At 44.5% G+C, this 21,093-nt stretch overlaps 1 protein-coding gene across 1 annotated transcript in view; it reads right to left on the bottom strand.

The window, feature by feature from the left end:
- The window catches only part of LOC105479405 (tetratricopeptide repeat domain 23), a 111,003-nt gene that overhangs the window by 16,494 nt on the left and 73,416 nt on the right, over positions 1 to 21,093 (bottom strand). Inside the window, 2 exon segments of the mRNA XM_011737337.3 lie at positions 3,618 to 3,767; positions 9,196 to 9,323. Coding sequence (XP_011735639.2) covers positions 3,618 to 3,767; positions 9,196 to 9,323 — 278 coding nt within the window.

Raw genomic sequence — 21,093 nt, 5'->3', positions numbered from 1 at the left:
TTTTTAGTAGAGACGGGGTTTTGCCATGTTGGCCAGGCTGGTCTCTAACTTAGGTGGTCTGCCCAGCTCGGCCTCCAAAGTGCTGGGATTACAAGCATGAATCACCACGTCTGGCCTCGGGTATTTCTTTATAGCAATGCAAGAATGGCCTAATACACCAACTCTTAGGGTTACTGTAGGAGTTAAATGAGTTAATGTACATGAATTGCTTAACACAGTGCCACTGGTGTAACAATCACTCAAAAAGCACTGGCTCTTTTTTCACAGGGTCTCACTCTGTCACCCAGGGTGGAGTGCAGTGGCATGATCTCGGCTCTCTACAACCTCCACCTCCTAGGTTCAAGCAATTCTCCCACCTCAGACTCCTGAGTAGCTGGGATTACAGGAGTGTGCCACCATGCCCAGCTAATTATTTGTATTTTTAGTAGAGACAGGGTTTCGCTGTGTTGGCCAAGTTGGTCTCGAACTCCTGGTCTCAAGTGGTCTGCCTGCCTCGGCCTCCCAAAGTTCTAGGATTATAGGCATGAGCCACCGTGCCTGGCCAGCATTGGCTCTTACTATATGGAGGTGACAGATGGGGAAATGCAGGGCATCTGCCACCCTCAGCTTCCGTCTCACCTCTCCCTCACCAAAATGTCTTTGGCATATGGGTAATGTTTAAAGTATTAAAAATGATTGATCTAATATATTTCTTCCTGGCTAGACTGGGGACTCACAAAGACAAGGATCATATTTGTCTTGGTCACTGTTTTCCCTCAGGTCTGGCTAGCACAGTGACTGGCCTATTGAAGGTGCCAAGTAACTATTTGCTAACTAACTGATAAAAGATATGTGTCACCTCCCCAACAAATAGGTGTCACACATGTTACCAAATCTAGTGTCTTTTGCAGCAGAATCAGAAAAATCATAAGAGAAAAATACTTGATTTATAGGATAGCCCCTCAGAACTAGTTAATTCTTTTGGTTTGATTAATTATGTTACTTAGGGTTTCCCAGGTTTTCCCCATTTTAAAACTAATGAATGTAATGAAAACATATGATGTAACTTATGAGATACATTTAGAATAAAAGAAAATTTCATATTCATAAACACTTAGATTAATAAAATGAAAATAAATGAATTAAATTCCCAACTCATAAACCCAGAAAAACAATTTTAACAGAGCAAAACAAAATAAGGTACAAGGACAGAAATAGTAAAGATAAAATCAGAAATTAAGGAAATAGAGAATAGGATTTATGGGATTAAAGTCCTGGCTCTTTGAAAAAATTAACAAAATAGACAAACTAAGTCAAGGAAAAAGGGAGAAAACCCAAATATAAAACTAAGAAATTATAATGGGAAAATAACTGTTAAAAAGTAGAAAGTTTTAAAATTCATGAGACCACTTTTCAAATCTCCATGCAAATAAATCTGAAAATGTAAGTGAAATGGATAATTATCTAGAAAAATACAGTTTGCCAAAATGACCCCATTAGGGACAGAAAGCTTCAACGGACCACTTTTTGTAAAAGAAATAGAAAAAATTATCAAGGAATTTCCCTACAAAAGAAGCACCAGGCCTAAAGGATGTCACAGAAGACACAAACCTCCAAAGACTACAGAGTTTCAATGCTACATAAATTCTTTCAGTGCACGAAAAATAAGGTAAACTTCCAAATTATTTTTATAAGCAAATATAACATTGATCCTTAAACAAATAATACATACAAATATTGGCAGAAAAATCCTACAATAAATGTTAGCATATAGAATCAACATCTGCTATGGTTTGAATGTGCCTCCCAAAATGCATGTGTTGGAAACTTAATCCAAAATGCAACACTGTTGAAAGGTGGAGCCTAATGAGAGGGGATTAGGCTATTAGGACTCTGCCCTCATGCACAGATTAATGCTGTTATCTTGGGAGTGGTTTCATTATGAACGGCTGAGTTTGGCCTCCTTTTCTCTCCCTTTCTCTCTCTCATTTCCTTTCACTTTCTGCCAAGGGATTATGCAGCAGGAAGGCCCCTGCCAAATGTCAGCCCCTGAATCTTGGACTTCCCAGGCTCCAGAATTATAATAAATACATTTATTTTCTTTATAAATTACCCAATCTCTGGTAGTGTGAAATAAATTTATTTATTGTGATTTATTTAAATGATCTAAGAAGAACCATCTGATAATCTCCACTGACGCTGAAAAAGCCTTTGGTAATATTCAACATTTAGTTCTAATTAAAAAAGCACTCATGAAAATATAAATTGATGGATACTCTCTTAACATGATAAAATATATAAACCTTAGTTCTAAAACCAGCATCTATTAAATGAAGAATCACTGGAGGCATTTACACTAAGATCAGGAACATGGCAAGGATGCTCATTATCTCCACTGCTGTTTATTATTATATTGGAGGTATAAGCCAATGCAATTAGACAAACGAAATAAATTGGAGGCATAAGAACTGGAAAGCATAAAGTAAAACTAAGTCTATTTGCAGATGATGTAATAGAATACCCCCAAAACCTGGGAGAATCAATGATTGAATTAACTCAAGCAATAAAAGAAGCAATTAGCAGGATATAAAATTGACAGAGAAACCAACTGGGTTCGTATGTAAAAAAAAAAAAATCAAAAGATATAACAGTAGATAAATCTCCATTTATAATAGTAATAAGGAAGATCAAATGGTTAGAATTAAACTTAATAAGAGATATACAAAACCCATATGAAGAACACTTTTGGATGTGCCTGAAAGATATAAAAGTAGGCATGAAGAAATGGAAAGATACCCCTTGTTCTTGGATAGAAGAACTCAATATCACAAAGTTGTTAATTTTCACAAGATTTATTTATAAGTAATGCAATAAAAATACCAGCAAGCTCTTTACGGAGTTAGACAAATTGATACAAAACTTCATGTAGAAAAAAAAAAATGGAAGAATAGCTAGAACATCTGATATTCTAGCAAAAGAAAAGCCATAAGCGTTGTCTACTCCTATCACATATTAAATCATTCTGTAAAATCTCTGTAGTTAGAACTGTGAAATATTGACACATGAATAAACAGAAAGACTAGTGGAAAAGAAGAGAAATCTAGAAATAGACTTAAGTCCATAAGGAAAATCAGTATATGATGAAGGTGTTATCTGAAGTCACTGGAGCATAGATGGGCTCTCTAATTAAATGGTGCTGGACAACTGGGTGGCCATTTGGAAAAAGGGTAAGATTAGATCCATTCCTCATGCCATCCACACAAATAAACTCCAAATTTAAAAGAAGAAAAAGAAGAATGACAATTGAAGAATATGTAAGAGAATTCCTCTATAAACTCAGTATATAGAGAGAGCACCACAAACATAAAGGACTGATAAATTATACTATGTAAAAAATTAAAAATATTTGCATAGTAAAAATAATTGATAATTCATTTACAAAACATATATGTCTAAGAGGCTTACTATGTGTTTTACCCAAAAGGTATTAGCTTAGATCTACCACAAAAGTGATGTCATCCTATCTAAACAAGCCACTTCTAAAGTTTCATTTAAAAGAACCACCACGAGGGAGAGAAATTGACCTTGGATAGGGGAGGGAGAGCCTACTCTTGTGTTCGTACTGGTTCCAGCTTTACCTTCTTCAGTTTCTTGTGGGCCTCACTGTGGTTCCCCTGCACCAGGTCTGCTCCTCCCAGGAGCCGGTATGTCTCTGCCACCTCGGGACTGAAATCGCCAAATACTCCCACTTTGGCTTCCAGGGACTCTCTCAGGATCAAGGTTGCTCTCTGTGAAAGGAACAAAAAGCTATCTGGTTAACAAGTTCAAAGGCTGATTAAAATCAGTGCCTCTTAAGAAAATTACATAACTTGTATATTTTCACATGGGTGTGGTAGTCTCATGAGCTGAGCCTATTCTCCTCTTGTATTAGTCCATTCTCATGCTGCTATGAAGAGATACCTGAGACTGGGTAATTTATAAAGCCAAGAAGTTTAATTGACTCACAGTTCCTCATGGGGGGGGGGGGAGGCCTCAAAAAACTTATAATCATGGCAGAGGGCACCTCTTTCATAGGGCAGCAGGAGACAGAAGTGCTGAACAAAGCAGGGAAAGCCCCTTATAAAACCATCAGATCTTGTGAGAATTCAGTCACTATCACAAGAACAGCATGGGGGTAACCACACCCATGGTTCAATCACCTCCCACAGGTCCCTACCATGACACATGGGTATTATAGGAACTACAATTCAAGATGAGATTTGGGTGGGGAAACAGCCAAATCATATCACCTCTGGTTGAACAGGAGTCAGGAAACAACACAAATGTGAGGAAAGATGTAAACTATGAAGAGAGAGGACACCTGGCAAAATAAACCAGGTAAAGGACACCTGGCAAAATAAACCCACTCAGCCATTACAGGAATCCATTTCAGTTGAGTAGTAAGAACAAAAGCTCACATGGATCAGTCCTCACGTCAGTAATTGTGCTGAACACACACAATTGTGTGTGATCTCATTTAATTTTTGCCGTCTTCTTTAGATGGGTAAAATTTTAATCCTCATTAGGCAGAGGAGGAAACAGGCACAGAGCAGTTAAGAAACCTGCTCAGAGTCAGAGGGCTCAGCTATGTTGGTGCTAGGATCTGAATCCAGCCAGCAATTTTCATACTTTTCTGTTTTTAAATCCATCTCAGCAGATCTTCCATTTTACAACAGCAGGTGGAAATCTGGAGGGTTTTTTTTTGTTTGTTTGTTTTTGTTTTTAGACAGAGTCTCTCTTTGTCTCCCAGGCTGAAGTGCGGTGGCATGATCCCAGCTCCCTGCAACCTCCACCTCCCAGGTTCGAGCAATTCTCCTGCCTCAGCCTCCCAAGTAGCTGGGATTACAGGCGCTCACCACCATACCTGGCTAATTTTTGTATTTTTAGTAGAGACAGGGTTTCACCATGTTGGCCAGACTGGTCTTGAACTCCTGACCTCAAGTGATCCGCCCACCTTGGCCTCCCAAAGTGCTAGGATTACAGGCACGAGCCACAATGCCCAGCCTAATTTTCATACACTTTAGTCCCATGCTTTTCTCCCTCTGTCCACAATGCCATTCTTACAGAAGTGAAAATACAGCATTCCTGGGCAAATTATCTATGTATAGAACATCCTGAACACACTCCAGGCTTTACTATTCTCATAGGAAATCGTTTAGGAAACTGAAAGTAAACATTCCAACATGATGTGACATTTTGTTTGGTTTATCCAATTTATTTATACTAACATGGAATAAAAAATATGAATTGGTCAGGACACAGTATTTCCTGATACTAGCTTCTTCAGACACCAAAATAGGCGGGGGAAAACCCTGTTAAAGTATGTCAATCCTCCATACTTTCTCCAGAAATTCTTCCACAATCTTCCACATGAAGGCACGACATCAGCTGCAGAGCATGGATGCTGAATTTGACTGCCAAATACAGCATGGACCATGGGAGCTTCCTCATGACACAGCCCCAAAGGTGTCCTGAAAGTGCTCCACAAACAGAAGGACAAGGAGGGCCTTTAATCCTTTTGTTGGCAATAATACAAGTCAGGGGCTAGGGCTGGGGTAGGGGAACCCCATTACAGGTGCTGATGAGGCAGAAATCAATTTCTCAGGTGAAAGAGGAATCCCTGTAGAGGCAGAGTGATTGTGTAACTCACCAGTGAGGCCCCACTGAGGTACATGAGGGACTAGCATTTAAATCTAGACTTGCCTGAGGGTAAAGCCCATCACATCTCCCAACTTCTGAGAGCAAGGACTTAGACTGATGAGAGTGTTGGGTTTGGTAATATTTCTGTGGGAATTGACTGTCAGATTTAGAGGAGCCAGTGATGGGGAGAAGACCCAGGGAGACTCCCTTTCTCAAATGAAGCTTTGGCTACTGTCTACAGCCTGACTGGGGAAACGGGGTAGATGTGAAGGAAGTTAAACGGCACGGATTTCTAGGAAACTGAGATGGCATCAACCTCTGCTAGGAAAAGCTTAATGGAGAGGAGTGAAGAGTAAAGAGGACTTAGGCGGGCTGAGAAGAGGGTATGGGCAACTGGGAGCACAGGAGGAGCACATGGCCTGTTGACAGCCAGTGAGTGACCAGGCTGAGGAAGTCAGAGAAGATTCTTGAGCAAAAGAGTGGCATAACTAGAAGACAAACCCTCGTAAAGTAGCTTACCCTGTGGCAGAGTGACCTTCACTTACATTTTACCTTAAAAGGCATTTCGGCCCCCAAAGATCATGTTCCACAGTGCCAATGGCCATGTGCTGTGGGAACATCTGGGATGGCCTGAGCACAGCCCCATTCTTGGCTCCGGGACTGTCCTTGGGCCCGGCCCTTGTTGGCCATGTTTGGCTGGGCAGGGGGTGCCACACACAGGGGTGCCTGGCCAGAGCATGGGGAGGGCTGAAATCCAGCCTCTGGTCCCCTCCAACATGGGCGGTATCTACCTGAGGAAGGGGCAGCTTTTTCTATTATCATAAGGGCACTGGATGGGCTGGTAGTGGCCCTAGAATGAAAAGAGCCAGTTTGCTAAACTCTTTGAGGGCAGCTTAGGAGAGTGAGATGCATCTTTTGATCAATACTGATCTGGGTGACCTGGGCAAGGGCAGTGAGGCATAGCATCACTGACAGTGAGCATTGGCTGACTCCACAAGACACTATGGTGGGAAGCCAGACAGTACAGACGAACTGATGCATGGCCCATGGGAGTCAGAACAACCAGCTGGCCCGTGGCCAAACATGCATCCACCTCTCTGCTCATCACTCCTCACCACAGGCAAGAGGGTCTCTGCTTTCACAGGTTCAGTCTAGTTGCAAGATAGATGTTAAATATCCACGTGAATATATACTTACAAATATTTGATGACATCAAATGGATTCTGTAAGGAAGAACAATGGGGAGCATCTAAATGAAGCCTGGGGGAGAGGAATCAGAGAAGCTGATAAGAAATGGAGAATGGGTTAGCATTGGCCTGGAGATGAATGAGGAAGGGCCTTCCAGGAGGAGGAAACAGAAGCTGGCACTGCCTGGAAGTGGGAATTAGAAAAGGCCAGTGTGGCAGGAACATGGATCGGGGGGAGGAGGCAAAAATAAGCCTGGAAATGTCAGTGGAGTCCAGGTTGTGGACAATACTGTGGGCCATGTCAGGATTCTGGTTTATCCTGAGGGCATCGGGGAGCCAGTGGACTGGCTTTTACAAATTAGTGTTCACTGGTCAGATCTGCTTTTTGGAAACATCACCATGGCTTCCTTATTCTGAGTGGATTAGAAGAGGGCAAGCATGGAAAAAGCAGCTGAGAGACAGGAACTTGTTAGAGCGGTCCAGGCAAGAGATGATGAGTGGCAGGACTAAAGATGGAAAACAATGGATGCCCCATTATTCTGACCTGAGCACTCCCCTTAAGTATTCTAGAGATGTGAGGGGAGATGGGGAGGGAATATGATGCCCCTGGAAGGCATTTCTCTCTCTGGGGTTGGGTGACCAAGAAAACTCCCATTTGTCATGTTGATTGTGGCCCTACTTTGGCCCGAGAAACATGTGTGTATCTATGTAAAAGCCCATGTTCCCTAACTGAGAGAAGGTGGGGGTAGTGGGGGGATTAAGGATGAGAAAAGAGCTGTGGGGGAGGAGGTCTACAGATGGCAAGGGAAATAAAGTTTTTCATTTCCAAGATTTGCCATGATAGAGTTGAAAAAAATATACAGCGAGCCCTCCATATCCATAGATCACAAATTATATGGGAAAAAAACAAAAACAACAATACAACAATAAAAACAATACAAATAAAAAATAGAGTGTAACAACTGTTACCATAGCATTTACATTGTATTAGGTATTATAAGCAATCTAGAGATGATATAAAGTATTCAGGAGGCTATGTCTAAGTTACATACAAATATGACACCATTTTGTACAAGGACTTGAGCATCCTTGGAGTTTGGTATCCTTGGGGGTTCTGGAACCAATCCCCCACAGATACTGAGGAACAACTATGTATATAGATATGTGTGTGTGTGTGTGTACACATACATGTACTGTGTACACGTATGTGTATATATGCATGCATGTGTGGTTTTCTAGGAAACTGAGATGGCATTAACCTCTGATAGGAAAAGCTTAACAGAGGCTGGGCACAGTGGCTCACACTTGTAATCCCAGCACTTTGGGAGGCTGAGACGGGTGGATCATGAGGTCAGGAGTTCAAGACCAGCCTGGCCAAATGGTGAGCCCCATCTGACTAAAAGATTTTAGCAAACTAGCTCTTTAGTAGAGCCCCATCTCTACTAAAAATACAAAAAAATTAGCTGGGTGTGGTGGCGGGGGCCTGTAATCCCAGCTACTCAGGAGGCTGAGGCAGAGAACTGCTTGAACTCGGGAGGCGGAGGTTGCACCACTGCACTCCAGCTTGGGTGACAGAGCGAGACTCTGTCTCAAAAAAAAAGAAAAGCTTAACAGAGAGGAGTGAAGAGTAAACAGGACTTAGGTGCACTGAGAAGAGGGTGTGGGCATATATGCACACATACATATATATACACATACATATATACATATATATGCACACATATATATATAATTGTTCCTCAGTATCTGTCGGCGATTGGAGATATATATATATATGTATTAATATGTATACACACACACACACACACACACACACACAAAAGAATATAGCCACGGTATGCTAGGCTTTGCAAGGAATACGTTCCCAAGGGTTTAATTACCAATGAATATAAGATCTGGGATTTGTTCTACTTTTATAAGCCATGTAAATCATGCTTGTATGAATCAATACTAAACAACTGAGCTGTAACTTCTGCACCGTATAGTTTTCCTTAGATACGCAAATTCCATTCATTACCCAAACTGAGGAGAGAGGGATTAGACACACTAACTGCCACACTATTCCAGCCAGATCTGCAGGGCTTCAATAAGCAGGGCCTGTCCACTATTTCTTTAGGATCTTTTGTAGGTGGGCATGACAATCTATATTCTCATGAAGTCTCCTAGCTTCTAAGAGCAAGTATCTCTGGAAGCTACCCGAAAGGAGCCCTAGCCTTATTTATGTGTCCCTCTAGAGACTGGCACATGCTTTGCACACAATAGGTGCTTAATGGATGCTTGCAGAGTAAAGGAGTAGCCCTTTGGATATCAACTGTGAATAACTAGACAATTGTGATCCAAACTCACTTACCTCTTTTTGTCCAGTCATTTGTAGAAAATGGCAAAATTCATCTTGAATTGAAAGAAATTTGGTTCTTCCCATCCCTTCAGAATCTTTAAGATGAGCCATGCTCTCTTGAAAATACTGCTCAGCTACATCTGAAGAAAAGCATTTATTATAACTTTGAAAACTGCTCACAGATTTGAAATGGAAACAGAATAAATATACTGTTAGCAATGTTGAGCTATTTGAAAAGAGGTATTGGGACAAGAAAAAAAAAAAACAGTTAAGACTGTCCTTTGCCCATTAATCTGCCTGTTTCATTAGAAAGAATTTAGGTCTCGAAAGATACCGTAATCTACTTTCCTTGATTTTCATACATCTAGCTTTCCTGGTGATACATAAAGAAGAGTTACTGCAAAAGAAGAAACTATGCCCTAGATCTGAACACACTGGTGAGTTTTCAGGTTGATCAACCATCAATTCTTCCTATAACCTTAGTTTTAGGGTAACTATAACTTTACTGAGGGTAGGACTCTGAAAGTTCACTTATTTTGATGTATTTGGAGGGTAATTTTGGTATGTATTTCTAAAACATGAAAAATCTTGCTGACATGCTGCTGAGGGAAGAAATCATTCAAAACCCCAATCATTCCAAATACTTCAACATACAGGTTATAATACAACACACATATTTTTAAATGCATGCCAATCTTGAATGCAAGAAATAGAAAACCTCAGGTATGGAAAATGATGACAGAACTAAAAGCCAGAGAAGCGAGTGGGAGCTGAGGTTGAATGGCCCATGAGCATATTAGAAATACTGGGGCTTTCTAAGTCTGAGCAGGACTAGGGATGAAGCCTAAGGATCATTTGTGGTGGAAAGCTGAAGAGAACTCCCTGCAAAAAGCTGGTGTGGCCCCCAGAAGTCTAAGGTGACCTGTGACCCTTGCTCTTGTGTAGTACCTCCCCTGTGGTTATGGTTGGAACTTGTGAGTATGAAGATACAGTTCTCCTGAGATGAGCTTATGTTATAGGGTACAGCTGACTTTAAGAAAGTGAGATTATGGCCGGGGGTAGTGGCTCACACCTGTAATTCCAGCACTTTGGGAGGCCAAGGTGGGAGGATCGCTTGAGCCTGGAAGACCTGCTTGGGCAACATGGTGAAACAAAAAATAAACAATACAAAAAAAATTAGCCAGATGTGGTGATGTGCACGTGTCATCCCAGCTACTTGGGAGGCTGAAGTGGGAGGATTGTTTGAGCCCAGGAGGTTGAGGTTTCAGTGAGCTGTGATCACACCACTGTACTCCAGCCTGGGTAACAGAGCCAAGACCCTGTCTCAAAAGAAAACAAAAACAAAAACAAAAACAGATTATCCCCTGGGTCAGACTTAATCACAGCTGCCCTTTAAAAGCAGAGAGTTTTCTCTGGCTGGTAGCAGAAAAGGAAGTCATATTTATGGAAAGCATGACAGAGATTTGATGGGAAGGATTGTGCCTGCTGCTGAGATGGAGAGGGATATGGTGGAAGGACCTGAGCAAGAGCAGCCTATGGGAGCTGAGAGGGGTCACTGGCCACCAGCTCTCCAGAAAACAGGGGCTATAGTCCTGCAGCTGCAAGGAACTGAACTGTGCTCATAACAGGTACGAGCTTCAGAAAGGACCCCAACCTCCAGTTGAGAGTGGAGCTGGCCAACAAAGCAATTTCAGCCTTAGCAGAGAAGCAAGCCTTACCACACCAGACTTCCAACCGACAGAACTGCGAGGTAATAAATGGTGAACAAATTTGTTATGCACGAAATAAAGTGAATACAGGCAGTGCTATGGTCTGAATGTTTATCCCCGTCGAATTCAAGTGTTGAAATCTAACCCCCACGGTGATGATATTCAGAGGTAAGGCCTTTCAGAGGTAATTAAGTCATGAGGATGGCACCCTCATGAATGGGATTAGTGTCCTTATAAAAGACACATCAGAGAGTTTCCTCACTCCTTCCACCCTGTGAGGACACAGTGAAAAGACAGCTGTCTATGAACCAGGAAGCAGGTCACCAGGCACCAAATCTACCAGAGCCTTGATCTGGGAATTTCCAGACTTCAGAACTGTGAGAAAAAAACTTCTGTGGTTTATAAGCCACTTAGTCTATTGTGTTTTGTTATAGTTTCCCAAACAGACTAAGCCAGGAATCTCTAAAATGAAGATAAGAACAATTGCACTTGTTCCAGGTGTGGACTTAAGGGTGTCTACCCAGAGGCTCTGACTAGAAAAAGAATACCTGAAATAAGCGTATATGCAGTCTGAATGTGTACCACCTACTTGGTCTGGAAATCCTGAACCAAGAAACCAGCACAGAAACTAGTCTGAAACTGGAAAAATCACAGGGCTCTAGCACAGGGTTTGGCAAACTTATTCTGTAAAGGACAGGATGGTAAATATTTTAGGCTTTGCAGGCCATATGATCCCCATTGTTGCTATTCAACTCTACTGTTGTAGCATGAAAGCAGCCATAGACAATACATAAATGAATGAGAATAACCATGTTCCAATAAAACTTTATTTACAAAAACAGGTGGTGAGCAAATTTGGCCCATGTGCATAAGTTTGCTGCCCCTACCCTAGTAGAGGAAAATGTGATGGCTTCCTCCCCTGGGAGACATAGGACTCCCATAGAAGCACCTGTTGAAGATAGCTTAATGGTGACACATGACAAGCACATAAAGTCTGTTGGGGAAGATTATGAGCCATATATACAGTGGTCTACTTGACATTTCTACTTGGAAATATCATATTTATTATGCACTGTACAAACCATTATCTTCTGCTTTTAGAAATTTCCTCAATATTTGGTTATTCCTTTCTATCATTTCTAGTTTTGTATTTGTACTTTCTCTCTGTTTTCTTGATTAGGCCAGCTAGTGTTTTATCTGTTTCATTATCTTTTCCAGTGAATTGATTTGGATTTATTTTTCTCATTCTGTGACGGTAATGCCAGGTGCTTCCAAAGTGGCCTCCATGGTCTTCAGGTACAGCTCTCTAGAACACATGAGGATCAAAAATCCAATTAGCCCCTGTAAAGTGTGCTGCTTCTTGGAGGCAGCAGGATGAGTGGCAAGGAGAGCAGGCTCTGGGCTTGCGTTATCTGGGCCCAGGTTCTGGCTCTACCCCTTATAGCTGTGTGCCTTGCTGTGTGTCTCAGGTTCCCCATCTGGAAAAGGGGGACCATTGTATTAATAACTCCCTTATAAGGAGGTGTAAGAAGTAAACAGGTTAATGCACACGAACAAATGATAACAGGACTGACCTATAGCTGGTGCTCAATAAATGTTGATGATTTTAATTTTAGGGACAGTTTTGATAATTGTGGCTATGGGTGTCCATACTGGGCTGAAATAGCAGGCAGACTGGAAGCAGCAAGTGGCAGAAATGGACAGTGAGAGGAGAGAAACATGAAAACACACAGAGCGATCAAAAGACACAGAAGTCTAGCATCCTTTGCAGATAAACAGCCCTGTACACCTCAAGAGCTCTGAGAACATGCCTGAAATTTACAATGAGAATCGTGGGTCTTAAGAAATGATCTAATTGTATTCCATAGGATCTGTGTTAGAAAGGAGAGACGTAAACATTTGGGAAATATGTCTACCAAATGTAGTCAACCTAAAGATAGCTTAGGTCTGAAACAAGTTATGTTCATCTGCAAGATTTACTCCATGTAGATTTTAGACAGTTGCCAGACAGGAGCAGGAATTGCACTCAGTGCCAGCTGGCCCTGGGGTCTGCAGTTAGGCAGAAATCAATTGAACTGGATCCCTGTAACCCTCTATTTCAATGGGGCCTGTCCCCAGCCACCAGCAGATGCATTTCTGGAGCACTACTCAGAAGTTTTTGTCTTGGTGGGAGAAAATCTACCACATGGAAAATGTTACATCTCTTCCTCATAGCTGACCCATGAGAGAAAACGTTACAGATTTAATGTGCAAACTGAGTATTAACTTTGGCTACTTTGATAATCTAACGACAGCAAATGTTGAGGATGAAGTGGCATTAATTTTGTTGATTATAAAAGCATTACAGAGATGAACATTCATGACTAAAATGAATGAAGATATTCAGGAGTGGAGTACTCTTTTGGTATTTTAATTTTCTGGCTAATTGAGAGTTAACTAAAGAATGTAGCTGAGTAATTCTTTTTAAAAGTAAAGATCTTTCCGCATCTCAGCCTTGTCCCTAAAGATGGGCCCTTACCGTGAAGACCTGCAGATGTATAAGGCATGGGGCAATTTGTGCACTGAGTTTCAGACTCTGGGCTTTGGCCGAAGCAGCATTGCCATGCTCAGGGAAAGGCAGAGGCCAAAAGGGCTAGGAAGCACTTCCCTGCCCTCTCCCAGGGTAGGAGCTGGTCTCCCTGGCACAGGTGGACACAGCCGCACCTCACATATATTAAGCCCTTTTATTTGTAATGTTCTCCCACCTCCCAGTATTCCTTCCCCTAACAGCCCATTTGGGCTGGTCCTCTCAACCCGAGAATGGCATGCTCCTGTCCCTCAGTGCAGCTCAGCTCACAGAGAAGCTTCGAGGGAGGATGCTGCGGGGTTCAATTCCAACTAATGCGCAAATGGCTCCTAACCTCAGACTTAGGGACGCCCAGTCATATTTTCCAAAGAGGATGCTTGTTAGTGTACATGGACCTCCGGAAGAGGGAATGGGTGCAAGGGAGGAACGAAGAGAGGAGAGTGCGGAAGGAGTGTATTCCTTACGTGAAGGCAATGTGGCTGCTGAAGTGACAGAAGGCCAGGCGTTGTGGTGGGCAGACAGAGATGGGCCCTGCCTGGGAATCTGCCCTCTGGGGACCGCCTCCTCAAGTCGCTGCTCTCTTCCTTCAAATCCTTAGCTTCTCTAAGGTTTTGTGCTTTTCCCATTTTTGTTCCTGGTAGGTCTCTAGTCACAGGGGGATAAGGCCAGATAGAGGGTTCCCAAACAGATGTTGTCACATGCAAGCCAACCACACATGAGGCATCTGTGAACTCAGGTTAGGACCCCTGTATATTAAAATGGTCTAGAGCTGAGGAACAGAGGAAGGTCTAGTGCATCCACGTGGGCACCCTCCCTGTCTATAGATTTCAAACCACTTTTATCTTTATCTGGGATACAAGAAAGCTCCTTTATTGCAAGATCCTGATGTATTTCCCCCAACCCCCTCACCTCCAAATTAACTTTGAGAACTAAATCCACATAAGCAGTCTTTTAGGGGAGGGCAAATTGAGTCCTACAACTACAGCAAAGGGGTCACTTCCTGAGAAGCAGTTTATTCTCCTGGCAATGGACATCCCAGTCTATCTCCACCTGGGACAAGTGACAACAGGATTTCCAGAGGGATAGGAAGTCATAGCCCCTTAAAGTGGCTGCCACCTCCTGGCCTGAACCTTGTGCCCTGAAACAGGGTGTGGGTTCACAAAGAGCCAGCAGTTTCAGCACTCTCACACAAGTCCATCCCTACCTTTAAAAACCACTTCTAGAATCCTCTGCAATCTGATGCCGAAGGCCTGGGCAGAAGCTGAGGTCATTTTCTAAAACACAGGAGCATGACTTAGCCTGTAAATCTGAGCCCTAATGGCACAGGTGTTCCAAGGCCGTGAATCTTCTATTTCCACTCTAACAGAATGTTTAGGTTGGCGGTGAGTTACAGCAGGGAGAAGGTGTGGCTCGGCGGGCAGGGTGGTTTGACGTCTCTGCAGATGGCTCTGTCTGAGGACTTGGAGCCACGTCATTCCAAAAGACCCTGAAAGATTCTGTGTAGAGATGTTCATATACAGGCAACAGAAAACAAGGCTTCATCCCAAGAGCAAGAGGAATGCAGGACTGCAATGTTGCCCACTGCCGGGGAGGCCAGGAGGCTTTTAATTAAAATAAATTCCAGTAACCCTGCGTTCATTTCCCTGTGGCTGTCCTAAGGCAGGAGTTGGAACAGTAAGGACAGTTTTCATTAAGAGGGAAGCCTCTGTGTACAATGTGACGACTGTCTTTTGTAGCAGTCTTAGGAAATAGTCCCTACTCTGTACCAACCGTAAAGGCTTTAAGGACCCCAGGGAGTTTAAAAATGGAAAGTCCCAAATCTTAGCCTGGCGCTAACCCAGAAGAGCTCCCTCACCCAGGAAACGAACACATTGAAGCTACTTAGACCCTGCTGGGGGCTGCTGTTCGAGGCTGCTAGCCTGTGGAGGCCACACGGGAAGCCTGAGAACACACAAAGCCTGGAAGAGACTCTTTCCTCACCCCAGAGCCTTCAGCGGTCCCCACAGGAGACCCTCTTCATGAGGAACACTTTCACAGTGCCATAGACAGGGGCCTGTGACATGGCTTCAGGGCTGCTGCTCACTAGCTATGTGATACGAGGAAGTCTGTGGCCATCTCTAGGGACAGGTGTGCATCCATAAAGTGAAGTGATCCAATGGCAGCAGACCACGTGCGGCTCGCAGGGTATAAATATGCAGCGTGCCCACACACGGCCTGGTCACCATTGGGATCTGCCTGCCTTAAGTGTCCTCACCACGAGGAAAGTGACCAGCCCCCTCCGCCACCATAACTTGGGGCCACCATGTAGTGAAGGCTTCCAGCAACCTCAAGTTCCTGTCACTTGTCTTGGTGATGTAGATGCGTTTTCCGTCAGCTGTCTTAAAAATCCTTTTTGAAGCTGAGTCGGGGTAGAAGTTACATAGGCTTCTCTAAGAAGTTCTGAACACAAATTACAAAGCAGCCCAGAAGTGAAAAACCCGAACCTCAGGAACGTGGTCACCATGTTGCTCATGCACTTCAGCCTCCCCAGGAGAGAAATGAAGGGACAGGCTTTGCTCTCAGACACAATGAAGGGACAGCAGCTGGTGAGCAAGCTTGATGAGGTTTCAGCTCTACCCTAGCTAGAGGGGCCAATAGCATAAACCTGGGTGGGGAACAGGCCTCCTCTTCTCCTCCGCTGGCCCCAAGGGCTGCCAAGCCCTGTAGCCCCTACCTGCCTGTCCTTTAGGGCTGCTCAGAGCCCTGCACCCTCAGCGGGGGTGGGGTTGGGGGTGGGGGTGGGGGTAGGGGTGGGGCAACTCCCTCTCTGGGTCTGGAGTGTGGTAAGTGGGTGGCACCCGGGGTCCATTCTAGGCCTTGCTTGGCCTCTAACTTGCTGAATGACCCTGGACCCTAATCCCCTAGATGTGACTACTCTAGAGTGACTTCCAGAAGTTTCTGAGAAGGGATCCTCCTGATGCCAGTGAAAACAGAGTATGGGGCATCTCTTTCCTTCTCTGGGCCTCAGCCTCACTCCACTGCACCCTCACTTCCCCTTTCTCCCTCGCTCCCTGTGGGGCACAGAGCAGGGATGGATGCCACATGTGCTGCTTGGGGAGCTCAAAGGCAAGGCCAAACTCAGGCTGGTTGGGCATTTTGTAAAAACAAATGGGCCCTGAGAAGCAATAGAGGAAGTTTCTCTCAGAGTGCACAGGGGCCCAGAGGAGTGGGAAGCCTGAAGGGAGAGAGGCAGCTGGGGCGTGGCCAGCCATGGCTTACTCTCACTTGACTGTACCACCAGGCCCCGCTTGGAGGCTCAGGTTGGAGGCATCATGAGAGGCAGCAGGGACAGCTAAGAAGAGCATGGGAAGGTAAAGGACACCTCACTGTGGCTGCTCCCAGGTGTCCATGTTACCTGTCAGGGGCCCACAAGACCTAGGGCCTGTGTACACCGGGGGTCCCTGATTTCTGGTCTCTCTGGAACACACGGGGCCCAAGGAGCATCAGTAATCCAGTGAGCAGCGAGGCGGGAGGGCCCAGCACTGGGCAAGCTGAGAAGGCAGGCCACAGGGGAAGAGTTGAGAAAAGGGAGGGTCGTGTAAGGTAAAAAAGAGGAGACCTGGGTGAGATGCAGTGCCCAGCTCCTGATACTGACATTTTTCTAGTCTACTGTGTAAAATGTGGCTAAAGGCTAGGACCAGTGGGGGCGGGGGGGATATACATATTCGTGCATAGGAAATTATATCTTAGGAATCCACTTAGTCAGCCCCTTCCCCCTAAGCTCTAACCGGGCAGAGCCCATTCCATCTGCTGTCACTGGACACTGCAGAACTCCCCAGCCTGCAAGAGCCCAGGCCGCAGATGGGGCTACTTCCAAACAAGGCCGTCTGCACTCAGCAGGCTCTGCCTCTCAAAGGCTGATGCTGAAATGTTCTTGGCTTTGAACCATTTCATTTTAATATCCTTTAGGAGATGAGTTATAAACACAAAGCCAATGCCTTGAACACTTAGCAGGGTTGGGAAAGCTGTTAATACCAAGTTTGTCTATGGCTGCTCTGGGAAGCTGGCCAGGCTCAGGTTCGTGACATTCCAGGAGCCTGAATTGGGAATCTTTATGCGATCACAAGCCTTCGTGACTTCTTGGGCAGTTTTGTCTGCATAAGGAATACAGGGAAGGCACAGAGCAAAAGGATTAGCTTGTGCGTCGAGACTGAAACACTTGCTCCTTGGCCACTGGCGTTTTGTTAGTTAGAGGGCAATGCCTTCAATGGGCATTCCGCACGCAAGCAGGCAGGCTATAGAGAATCCTCAAAGGAGAAATTTTTCTCATTAATAATTATTTTCTTCAAAAATCAAAACCAAAACCAACCCCCCAAAAGTCTTTGTACTCGGTACAAACAGGTTTAAGCACAGGAGAGCAGAGCTAAGATTCCCCCTTGGTGCTGGGTGGAACATGCAGATTTGCTCCTGGGATCCAGCCAGGACTTCTGAATTAGAAGTGACCAACGTCCAGGTCAGAAAGTCCTGTGCTGTTGAGAGCTGTAAGGGATTTGGTTGCCCCTTAGTTGTTACACAAAGATAAGTTGCAAATTGCCTTCTCTTATTTCTCCCTGGTGGAGGCAGCAGAGGCCTGGAGAAACCTAGGCTGCAGTGGATTTCTTTCATTCCTGCTGTGGGGGCAATGGCCACGTGAGGGGACAGCAGAGAGGTGACATAAAAGACAGTGGGAATGTACCCACCCGTGCTCCTGCTGCAGCCCCTGGCTGGGTGGTGCCTGTTGCATTTCTGCTTCTAGAGGGAAGCTGATTCCCCACACGTGCAACACGTGCTGGCCTGGTGAGCTCTTTTCCAGCCTTTCCCACATCTGCCACTATGGGTGCAAGGATTTCAATGGCAGCAGTTTTTAAACTATGTTCATGGAGTAGGAATAGTTTGAGAGTTCTTCTTGCTTTTTTTTGTTTCTGATTTGCCCATTTAGGTGATTTGTTTGAGGCCTTAGGGGCAAAGGTTTATGCTTCTTTTTGCACCTGTTCAAGGACTTCATGTTGCTGCAGGACAATCAGCATTTATTTCTAGCTCACTGCTTCTCTGCCCTGGCTCCTCATTTAGCATTTACTCACCTTTAAGGCCTCAGTAAGCTTTTTTCCTAACAGCATCAGGGTGATAAACAGTTCAAGTGTCTTCTGGTTGATAAGTACTGAATCTGACAAGGGCCTGCCTAGGAGCACCATACAGACTGATGGGGACTTGGTCCTTTTGGGGTAGAGCAAAGAGTAGAAACAGTAGGTCCCTCGGATTCATGGTACTTTCTGGTACGAAGAGGTGGCAGTGTGAACTCATCTGTAAAATGGAAGGTCCTGTCCTGCCTCCAAGGGTTGTTAAAAGGATTCAATGAGCATGTCTGTGGAAGTACCAGCACCTGTATACAAGAGGTGCCCAAGTGCTGCTGCTATGGTTGTTACTGTCATTGTTGCTGTCATTATTATGATTCTTGCTTGCTCCTGAGTCTCTTCATCTTTTTTTTTTTTTTTTTTTGAGACCGAGTCTCGCTCTGTCGCCAGGTCGGAGCGCAGTGGTACAATCTCGGCTCGCTGCAACCTCTGCCTCCAGAGTTCAAGTGATTCTCCTGCCTCAGCCTCCTGAGTAGCTGGGACTACAGGTGTGCACCACAACGCCCAGCTAATTTTTTTTGTATTTTTAGTAGAGACAGGGTTTCACCATGTTGGCCAGGATGGTCTCTATCTCTTGACCTCGTGATCCACCCACCTCAGCCTCCCAAAGTGCTGGGATTACAGGTGTGAGTCACTGGGCCCAGCCTCTTAGTCATCTTTTGCTTCTGCTTCAAGCAACCAGTCCTCCAGGCCTAATGCAGAAGCCACCCCCTTTCCCAATTTGTAAAACTATCAGTCCCAACTCCTTGTGCCTGGGAGAAGTCGTCTTCTTACCCATCTCCTCTATGTTTCTCACATTTTTTTTTTTTTTTTTTTTTTTGGAGATAGAGTATTGCTGTGTTGCCCAGGCCGGAGTGCAGTGGCACAATCTTGGCTCACTGTATAACCTTTGCCTCCCAGGTTCAAGTGACTCTCGTGCCTCAGCCTCCTGACTAGCTGGGACTATAGGTGTGCGCCACCACAACCGGCTAATTTTTGTATTTTTTAGGAGAGATGGGGTTTCATCATGCTGGCCAGGCTGGTCTCGAACTCCTGACCTCATGTGATCCACCCATCTTGGCCTCCCAAACTGGTTCCTCACATATTTCAATTCTGACTGGCAAGTGAGCTTTCTGGGTGCACGTCACCAAATGCCCTCAGCTGCTGCAGGTTGGAGCTGAGATTCTCCACATGTTCCTGGGCCCCAGGCCTTCCCATTGGCACTCCAAACCCTTCTCTCTGGGCTGCCTTCATTCTTGCTGTGTCCCTTTTCTGCCCCACACTTCACGGATTCTTTGGTGGGCCTAAGGATGGAGGAGACATGTGCAGTGCCAGACCCTATAATGTGACATGGCGTAAAGAGCCTCTGGGGTGGTTGGCTGCCTGGGTTCATATCTTTACCACTCACTGCTTATGGGTCCTTGGAAAAATTACCTCATCTCTGGGTGCCTCAATTTCTCCATCCAACAAATGGGGATAATTGTACCTATCTCATCGAGTTGCAAGGATTTCTGAATTAATAAATGTAATGCGGTGAGAACCGTTGCTGGTATGCCATATATAAGCAGTAGCTATTAATATTATAACTGTGTGAGGTCATTTAATTATCATATATTTATTATCTGTATCAAATAGGTATTATTATCATTTTCAAATTAAGAGAAGGCAATAGTGTGCTATAGTTAGACTGGAAAACTTTTAAAAAATATATAACTAAAATTGGATTGCCTCTGATTCTGTAAGTCACGCAAAGCAGAGTGGCCTAACTTCACAGCTATGGGACAATAGCATTCTACGGCACAGATTCACTAGGTCCCACTCAATTCATACCTGCAGTGAGTACACTGAGCACTGGGTCAAGTGCTGGAAACCAGAATCCCTCTAGGCAAAAAGATGGTCTTTTGGCCTTAGCCTCCTCTCTGTTTGGTATTCATTCAGGAATGGACCCACCTCCCCTTACTCTGCCAGTTTACACCCCCACGGAAAACAGGAAAGATCTGACAGCAACCTGACACTCTTGCTTTCCAGGTCAAAAGTCACGGATCCAGCCTTCACACTTGTTTTGACTTACTCAGAGTCTTAAACATATTTCAGTTAGTTACCATCAGTTAAAAATTGGACTGGGTCTGTGGTGGCTCATGCTTGTTATCCCAGAGTTTTGGGAAGCCGAGATGGGAGGGTAGCCTAGGGCCAGGAATGCGAGACCATCCTGGGCAAGACTCTGTCTCTAAAAAAAAAATTTTAAATTAGCTGGGTGCAAGCAGTGTGTGCCTGTAGTCCCACCTACTTGGGAGGCTGAGGCAGGAAGACTACTTAAGCACAGGAGTTTGAGGCTGCAGTGGCTATAATTGCGCCACTGCACTCCAGCCTGGGTGACAGAGTGAGACCCTGTCTTTAAAAACATAAAAAATAATTAAAAAAAAATTGAAGATTCTCCAATAAAACTCCAAATTTCTACCTTCTCTTAAAAAAGGAGCTCTGCTAATATAAGCCTCCCTTCCACATG

This window comes from Macaca nemestrina, chromosome 7 (genome assembly GCF_043159975.1).
Source record: "Macaca nemestrina isolate mMacNem1 chromosome 7, mMacNem.hap1, whole genome shotgun sequence".
NCBI classification, from domain to species: Eukaryota; Metazoa; Chordata; class Mammalia; order Primates; family Cercopithecidae; genus Macaca; species Macaca nemestrina.
This window is presented reverse-complemented; position numbering and strand designations above follow the sequence as displayed.